Source organism: Ochlerotatus camptorhynchus, unplaced genomic scaffold (genome assembly GCF_037179485.1).
Source record: "Ochlerotatus camptorhynchus isolate MF236.1 unplaced genomic scaffold, CSIRO-AGI_Acam_v1.1 ptg000357l, whole genome shotgun sequence".
Taxonomy (NCBI): domain Eukaryota; kingdom Metazoa; phylum Arthropoda; class Insecta; order Diptera; family Culicidae; genus Ochlerotatus; species Ochlerotatus camptorhynchus.
Genome location: NW_027040845.1, coordinates 2,038,754 through 2,048,309, shown reverse-complemented (window position 1 = coordinate 2,048,309; position 9,556 = coordinate 2,038,754). Strand labels below are relative to the sequence as shown.

General features: G+C 39.6%; 1 protein-coding gene across 3 annotated transcripts in view; it reads left to right on the top strand.

The window, feature by feature from the left end:
* Positions 1–1,501: 1,501 nt before the first annotated feature.
* kdn (knockdown) overlaps positions 1,502–9,556 on the top strand; it is a 33,264-nt gene continuing 25,209 nt past the window's right edge. The window contains exons 1-2 of one of the 3 annotated variants that reach the window (XM_065231535.1): positions 1,502–1,600; positions 1,989–2,097. In XM_065231535.1, the coding sequence (XP_065087607.1) occupies positions 2,050–2,097 (48 nt within the window). In that variant the 5' untranslated portion in view covers positions 1,502–1,600; positions 1,989–2,049. Of the gene's footprint in view, positions 1,601–1,711; positions 1,736–1,988; positions 2,098–9,556 lie in introns of those variants that run through there. The other 2 variants (XM_065231536.1, XM_065231537.1) reach the window with 2 other exon arrangements.

Below are 9,556 nucleotides of genomic sequence, written 5' to 3'. Positions count from 1 at the left end.
TACAAGTTTTTGAAAATCTGAATCAAATCGAGAATAAGGAAACTTTTTTATGCTCGGTAGAGTGTAGGAGGGTCATTTTTTCATTTATTTTATCCAAATTCCCCATACAAAATTCAAACTAAAAGCGTCAGCTCGCGTTACATCCGAATCAGCAGAACGTAATTTACGCGTTACATCCGAGTGGTCTGAGCAGAATGTAATTTATTATTTGTCTGGCTTGGTGATGCGTCAGATTGCACGACGGTTTCGGGTTTGCATGAATTGCGTAAATAGTTGCATTGCGACCGAAATTCCCATAGACGATGTTGCCTTTTTTTTTACTAAACTTAGATGTGTCAATGTCGACACTTTTAACTTTTTTACAGAACTGGAAGAAACGTTTAAAAAGAATATCGATCAACTTAAAGTTATCAATGTGGATTTGCATATAAACTACATGGGCTTATGACAAACATAACTGCGCTGTATCTGCCAGAGTGCCATTCTATCCGTACAAAAATTATCAATAAGTATATTATTTCCCGTCTGCGCATTAGTCGTTTTGATACTCCTCGTGAAAACGTAAAGATAGCAAGTCAATGGCCATTTAAAGTATGTTTTTTATTATGTCTTTTGTTATTCGAATGTTGTCATTCATGTTATTAGTTCATTAGAATTTCCATACATAAATCATGGTTTTGATTAGAACATAATTCTTTCAATTTTCAAGAAGTCCGAAATAAACAAAAGTACCTACAGAACAGCCATAGAGGTAACTCTAGGACCAGAAGGTCCTTGGGACCGAAGAGAGTACCAGAGCTGAGCCAAAAAGTTGAGCACGTTTCTTTCTGGTCTATGAATGATTGTATCCACCATCCGCCATCTATAAATATAGTGACTATAGCTCGTATATTAGTATAGTCCCTCGAGGTAGGTTTTCAGAAAATTCAGGCAACTTCGAGCTGCGTCAGTAAACACAGCTTTTATGTGTTTGAATATTTGATTAACCTGTAAATAATAAATATAGACACAACTTTCAAATAAATTTATATCTTAATATGCTCCTAAAAATAAGTCTGTACCTACTTGGTCTGTACCATTTCATATCTGTGCCACTGCGTCAGAGCTTTCGTAGCGCGTGTTGATGACGTAATTCTGTCATTCTCAACTCGCTCACAAAAAGGCTCTTAAAGTTTCTCTCTTCTTTCTCAGCAGAGAATCGCGCGATAAACAAAGCTTCTCGAACCGTCACACTTCGCGAGTGTACCGTAACGTGGTAGTGGCAAACGCCGGTTAAAAAATCGCAAATTTGGTCCTGTGTTTGTGAACGACACCGCGATAATGCACACAAATACTGCCCATCGTGTAAGGGCGATCCGTTAATTACGTCATTCTTGTTTGATTTAATAACAGATAACATCAATTTAGTTGAATTTCTATGCAAATTGTATTGAAAAATCAAATTTGCCTACACGGAGTGATTTCAGTCGGGAACGTCAGTTGTGTCGGCAACGGTGGACGACCCCGAGCCACGCCGCCAGCGCGGGACGTTTTAGTGAGCGGTTTTCTCTCCTCGTTTGGTCAGTTGGTTTGGTGGCAGCGAGCAGCGAAGAACAGTTAGGTAGAACTCCTCTTCCTTGATTATTGTCGTCGTCTCGTGTGGTGTGTGGGAAATTTGAGTACTCCCTCTACTAGCTCTAGAGAAGAAGCAGAGTGTGGTGTGTTCTCCGTGGCGGAAAATAGGAATAAGACCACGGTGCGTGTGTGTGAACTGAAAGGAAAATCTCCTCATCTGAATGATTTTTCCCGATTTTATTTTGGTGGATTTGATCTGTAATCTGCATCCGTCGGAAAATATAGCAGTGATTGCGAGATTTTCGTTTCCTTTGACCGCTGATGAGAGAAGTGAACGCGTGTGCTTTGGACTGGAACTGAGCTGTTTGCCCGCTGCTGGATGACAGATTAAGGACGAGATTTTCCTTCAAATTTCCCATTTTCTTCTCTTCTAGGCTTGGTAGTCAGTTTAAGTGAGTGAAAAAGAAGCTCCGTTGCGGATTTCTTTCTACAAAAATGGCTCTTAGCCGCATCTACTCGTCGAAATTGGCCAGTGCCAACAAGGTGAGTGGAAATTTACCAGTAATTTCTAGATCTTTAAGCGGATGTCATTGGTGCAATCCTTGTCTGGAGAAGGCATACAACTTTCAGAAACGAGTTTCATTCTGAAGGAACGAGGGAAGTCGAAGAAAGTTCCATCAAGCGATATTACGTAATGGTTGGGTTTTCCTCCCCCCGTGTGCGCTACTTTTTTTTTATATAGGACAGAACTCAAGGGTAAAACTATAAAGGGGTGGTGGAGAAGTGATTTCGTCTGATAACACTCGTCCCATTGGACTTCACGTGAGGTCCTATTGTTTCGTTTATTTAAATACCTCAGTATTAGATAAGTAATAAGATGGTGCACGCAGCACACTCTAAAATTGTTCCTCTTTTTCGCGCTGTGATGGGTGCTCTGTGCTCGCATATGTGGTGTGGGTAAATGCTTACTAAAACGATGGGCAACGAAACCATCGGTGGAACCAAATAGGCAAGAAAATTTAATGAGTGAAGAAAAGTTACTCAATTTTGTGCCATTGGTATGGGTTTAAGTGCATCCAGTGTGTGTTGATGTGGGTATACTATTAGGTGCTATTAGTAGATTTGTCGTAGATATGTATTCAATACTTAGTGTGAATTAAATTGACGTAAGATAGGTCTTTTCCAAGAGGGGCACGTACCATAGCCTTGTGGGGGTGCTCACAAGTGTGATGTTGTTGGACATTGGAATCTGTTAGATAATACCTAATCAAATCTAAGGGTGGAAAAAAACTACCTTTGAATGGTTGGATGTGCATTCTGATTGTATCAAAATATACCTAATCATTCTACGTTTGGTTCCTGTTGACTGATTACATAATCCGGGTGCTCGTTCTATTTGCAGTATGTACCACTGGGTAATATTTTATGATTATACTTGCCACACAATACATACCATGTAATGCAAAAATGGTACAGGGTTAGCAAGCACTCAATTGTGGAAATGCACTCAAAGACACTAAAGATTTCAAGGTTGCTCTTGTTACTGGTTGGGATAACAAAATCAGAGTAGTATAACATCTCATCCTATATAGCTTTAGCTGATGTAGATAGATACATTTATAGTAAGTTAAAAGCAAAATTTAATATTTTTGGAACCTGAATCAGGGGACTTCTCCAAATTTTCAATTACATAACTACTCTTACCATGTCGTACGTAGGTAGGGTGTCTATTACCTTGAACAACCGGCTGAGCAAACGCATTTAACCATGTTTAAAAACACACGCACTACAAAATGCTGCTGTCTATTTGCCGAAGGGGTTACTCTATCGAAAATGCAAGGAAGATTTTGTTTTGCTGTCGTTACATGCACTCACGACGAGTAGATAGACGTGCAATAATATGGACCGCAATGCGATAAGATAGCTTTAGATGTGCGAAATGAAAACAAGATGTTTCGTAAATAATTTCGTAAGATTTCCGGACACCTTAGGATTGAGATTTTGATGCATCGTCCACCTAGTCTAACACGCAGTTCAAATTAAATTGTTGCCGAAAATAGTTACACTCACCTAAGAAGATTGGAGCATTGTAGAACCGTTTAAAAACAGTTTTGTGATTAAGCCGTCGGAATCCTGAAAATTATAAATATTATATAACTTTTTTACGATTATCGTACTGGCCAAAATCATTCCATTTAAAAAAATAACAAGCCTTTGTAGGTTCGATTCTATAGGATAGGAGTTTTGAATCATGTTCATGACATGAACATAAACCAATCATTGAATCAGGTTGAATGCAATTAAGTCGAAGTTTACTAGGGGGACATACTTAAATGACATTACGTTGTTTTGAACAATTTTGGACCACCCATCACCGCTCGTACTGTGTTGCCTATGGTGCTGACTCAATTGCAAAACATTGTCCAAAAGATCCTGTTGTATGTTCCCTATTCCTTTAACCTTGGAAAAATTGATATTTTAGACATGGGCAGATTTTAAAGACAACGGACTAAGAAGATTGAAAACTAAGAAATCAAAGATCCTCGAAATTGTCCTGGGCAAGTGTTTCAACTTCAACATCCGAGACATGCAAAAAAGATGAGATTTCACATTTTTCTACATACAGGGCCTTATTACGGGTGTCACTACACGGTGATAAGCAAGTGATACTCAGAATAAGAGCCGTGATTACCGTACAAATCAAATGGGAATTACTTCACCGTGACGACAAGTGACAAGTTTTCACCGTGAAGTGACATCCGTAATAAGCCTAACAGTCAACTCTCTTACTCGATATTTCCCTAACATGATGAAATTGAAAGTCCCTTCAATTTTGCAAGCATTGCACTCTCCCTAACTCGATACCTCCTTTATGCAATGTAGACAGTCTCGTGAATGAAGATAACTAGCTATATAAAGGAAGAGAAAATGATTAGTAATTTACATTTAATTCCACTACATTAGTTGTTTATCCTTGACAGATACGCGTATTTCTTCTACAATGTGCCGACTTCTTCAATGTATTGTACTAATACTCGACTGAGTTCGCCTTCAGAGCGTAACAATTATGATCAGTGGATATTCGCTCTTCACGAAGACCGTATTTCCACCAGTCATAAAATCGCTGATTGTGACTCTCTGAATATGAAATAGGCAAATTTTATATGTCAAACCCGTACTTTACTATTTCTGCTTGTAACTTTGTAACCTACAAGTTCAAAACACCATCTAAGGGTTTCAGAATACCCCAAAAATTTGTTTATAGCAAATGAATGGCAGCAACCCTGTTATCAATCACACAGTTATTGGGCGCCAATCGCCGACACCGTGCCCAAAAACCTGAAATCTCAGCATTCGCGTAATCTACCGCATTGATATACCAGAGTAATCCAATATAGAATCTTCCTCCAACAAAAGATCATCGTCATCCGCTGTCGCAATGCAAACCCAACAAAAAAATGTTCGCGGCAGTATTGGCAGCGACGGCACTCACGTCATCAGCACACGTGTTTTTTGTGTACTGTTGGGGAAGCATTTCTGCCAAATCAGCCCCTAGTTTCGGCTGAAGTTCGTCGTAGCCGTACGGATTTCTATGTAGGTATTTGAGGCACACACACAGACAGCGACCGAAAAACCGGTTCGAGCGGATTGTGGTGCCTACGCAAGAGCGTGGTGAACAATGCTTTGAACTTGACTGTCGAGGTCGCACCATGACCATATGTACAGAGCCAATTTGATAATGTAGGTACGTAGCATTCTTGTAATCGTTGTAGAATGTGTTCGAGAGATTAATATTATGGCCCGCTGGAGGACGCCTCATATCGGTTGCGGTTCCTCACACGGACGATCAGATTGACTCATAATTGAGTCGAGTCTACTCAATTTCGTCAAAAGTGAGTTGAATTTTCCGGGCTTTTCTAAATATGAGTTTCACTCAGTCTATTAGTATACTCCTAGACTGCGTAAACTCTTCATGGGTTTTTTCTCATATTCGAGATTTTTTCCTGGCAAAGTCCGGAAAATTCAACTCACTTTTGAGTAAATCTACTTTCGACAAAATGAGGCGACTTTATTTTGAGTCGGTCTGATCGTCCGTAGCAACGTGGCCGTGCCTCCAAATCTTATTTGCTCTTTCCGCCCTCGTTAAAGTGATGCCACATATACAGATTTATCTGTAATGAAACAGTTTTTTTTTAAATTTTCGATACTGAAATACGTAAAACAGATAAAGATTTTTGAAACAGTATGCAAATTTATACAGAATTTGTGAAAATATACCGATTTTACAGATCAAAAATACAGGTGAAGACGTGACATCAATGTGGCATCACTCTTTGGCTTCCTTTTTACTTTGCCAGTTGGCCAGTTGCCAGCCGACACCGGTTTATCGGTCGCGACCCCTCCCTCCTTGCTCCTCAGCCGGCAGCACAGTTTTCTTTTCTCTGTGCGAGAAGGATCTCTTCGGCACACTAAACTATGGTAATGTACAATTACGTAGCTAACAAATAATCGACATCGCTTTATGTTGGCAAAGCTAGAGGGTGAACTGAAGGGAGGCGATAAAAGGTATGCACTTGTTGTGTTGAACTGTTCATATGGTATGTTGGTTGCATGGTGCTTCCTAGTTATTGGGTCTTCGTTGTTCCCTTGATTCGCGTAGTCGTGCAATGGGGGGTGCGGACAGAGCATGGCTTCCATAATGGAGCGGCATTGTGCATCGAGTACGGATCGATATGACGTATAATTATGGGTGTTTGTGAGTCCATATGGGGGACGGCCCCGGCGTAGTTGTCAACATCCATACCTCTCACACGCCGAAGTCACGAGTTCAATTCTCATCCCCAGACAAGTTAAAGTGACTATAAATAACAAAATATGAATTAATCCACGTTACTAGTAGAAATTCCTGCAAAAGAGCTCATAAGATGTGAGGTGACCGAAGCATTCTCATTTGAGTTGAGATATCGCATGACAGATTTTGACCCTAATCAGAAGTTTGCCACTTCCCCGGGGGCACAGACAGTTTAAATACATTTTCGTTTAAAATACAGATCTCACATTGTCATTCCTATGAAACCGCGTTGAATTTGGTATTAGCGAAGTGGAAAAATAACTTGAAGCGTAAAAATGCTGTTTTTGTGGATCTAAAGCGCGCCTTTGAAACAATTTCTAGGCCCTTATTGTTAAGATCGATCAACTGTTTTGGAATTACGAATACTGTATATAAATGATTTGAAAGCTATTTGTCTGACAGAACTCAGTCCCGTTCGGAATAACCTTGGAGTGCCCCAGGGAAGTGTATTAGAGGCTCTTTTATTTATTATGCATATTAATGACATGCGGCGTGTTTTACGATTTTGCGGCATTATTTTTTTTTTGCAGATGATACTGTGTTATTCATTGTTGTCAAATAATTGCAACACAGAAACCACCATCAAGATAGCGTTATAACCTGTTATAACTCTGTAGTCTGAACGTACTATAAGGATTTAGATGATGCCGTTTACACAAGTAAAAACTAAATTTATGACAATTTTGGGGAATCGAGTAAATGAGAACATCTCTGTTGTAATTGGGGATTGATCGCCTTCGGGAGATTAAATATTTTCACGCAGAAAAATAATTTTTAAATTCAAATGGATATATTTTTGACTCAGGGCCTAATATATTTTTGGTATTGATTCAAATATAGTATTCGGTTGATTCAAAGACAAATATGTTTGAATCAACAATCCGGTTGTAGAGTCAATAATCTGTTTGTTGGTTCTAAAAACCATTTTGTTGATTCAAAAATATGTTTTGTTGAAATAGTGATACAATATGTTTGAATCAATAACAAAATACATTAGGCCTTGAAACAAAAATCAATTTTTCTGCGTGTTGGCGTGATGATGACAAACTTAAGTTCAACTCTCACATTGACAATGTCATCAAGAAAGTCGCCAAGAAATATGGAATTGTCGATTGAAAAACGATTTAACTATATTACCAGTAAAATACGATATTTGAGGTGGACGAAAGGGTGAACAAAGAGAAGAACGCCAAAGCTTTTTCACGTTTATATCGCTGTGAAATAACTGAAAATTGTTGAGGGAATTTATATCTGGAACTGTAACCAGTTCGTTCTGTTTGCTAATCTGGTTAAGATGTGAACTAACGATTTTAAATTGGTTCACTACTTGACTAGCCTATTGGTCCCAAGTACATCTATAAGTGTACCCCATTCTAGTCTAAATTCTAGTACTACACTATGTTTGTTTTGATTCGCTATGAGAGTTTAACAGATAAAATGAGGGGTTCGTGGATTTCGCACTGTTTCGAGGGGTGCATCGATTAGCTTGGGACCGAAGATAGTACCAGAGCTGAGCCAAAAAATTTACCACGTTTCTTCGTGACCTTCTGGTCTTAGAGTTACCTCTATGGTATTACCATAGAGGTAACTCTAAGACCAGAAGGTCCCGAAGAAACGAGCTCAAATTTTTGGCTCAGCTCTGGTACTATCTTCGGTCCCAAACTAATCGATGCACCCCTCGAAACATTGCAAAATCCACGAACCCCTTATTTTATCTGTCAAACTTTCATAGCGAATCAAAACAAACATAGTGTAGTACTAGGATTTCGACTAGAATGGGATACGTTAATCGATTTGCTTGGGACCAATGGGCTAGTCAAGTAGTGAGCCAATTTAAAATCGTTAGTTTCCACCGGTTGGTATTACTCCATTACTATTGAGAAATGAAGAAGAATTCGGGTTTGATATAGTGTCATTCTTGTCTTCATCACAACGAATCGATTCTAATTGAAAGATCCCGCTATTTACAAGATTTTTATGCAGAATAACTGATAATTGTTGATCGGTCGAACGTCCTTCAGCCTATCGAACTTCGGCTCGATCCACCACCGAAAAAACAATAAAGACACAAAGTTTATCATAGGAGATTTCGGCCAGGGTTGAATGTCGAATTTGCCGAAAATCTTCCGGTATGGAATTTTTCTTGATTTCTCCTGAGTTTTTTTTCAGATATTTTTGCTTGTCATTCTGCGAACCGTGTGACTCTCTGTCACACGGCATGACTTTTGTCACCTCTCAACTTGGTCATCTCAAGAGGCCCCGGTGCGATGGGTGGCCTACCGATCGGGCCACTCACTGTAAGACCTTGCTGAATTAGAAAATGTGACTCGCTGCAGAGTGAGTTTCGGTGCGGTCAGCGGTTCCCGCTTGACGACCACAAGCAATTTGCTGTTTATCAAGAGCCTATGGGCGTGTAAATGAACCAACTACAACCACAGGGTGCTGCATACAGTCGAAGTGCAGATGCGAACCATATCTGAATTGCGCTTTAAATATATGAATATATATGCAATCTGAACCATTAGCAACATCAACACTAGATTATTGACCAAATTATGGACAAGTTTCCAGATTGCAATCCGGAAAATCTAGAGATTACGAGCCTTCTTTTTGCAGGGATGGCTCGGCGTCCGCACTAGGTACTCGACGCGTCGATTGACCGTCGTTCATCTTTCCGTCCGTTCGAGTTCGTTGTTTGCTTTAGTTGTATAGGATTTCAAAGGATGACGGTGGCATGTTCTTCCTCCATCGATCAGGCCATGACTTCATTTCTGCACACTTGAAAGAAATCAGTAATACAAATGGATTTTGAGTCAAAATCTTGTGGATCGGTCATGTTTGTTTGAATACCGTATAGGAATGATAACTTCCAGGTTCTCTTTCCCAACTCGCTTCGAAAATGAAAATTTAAACACAATCACAAATGGCATTATAAGTTCAGGGTTGCCAAACTCATGGGATATTGACACCTTGAATGGCACACTTCAGCCTTATTCGGCACGTTCGGCATGGCACATAGTAAGGTGCAAGTAAATAATTCCTTGTTTTTTTATCGATTCCTGGAATTATTTTAGGCGATTACATGGGATTATGTTAGGCGTACTTTAACCACTCTTACACCAGTAACTGAGGGTTTAAAACGGGTAGCGG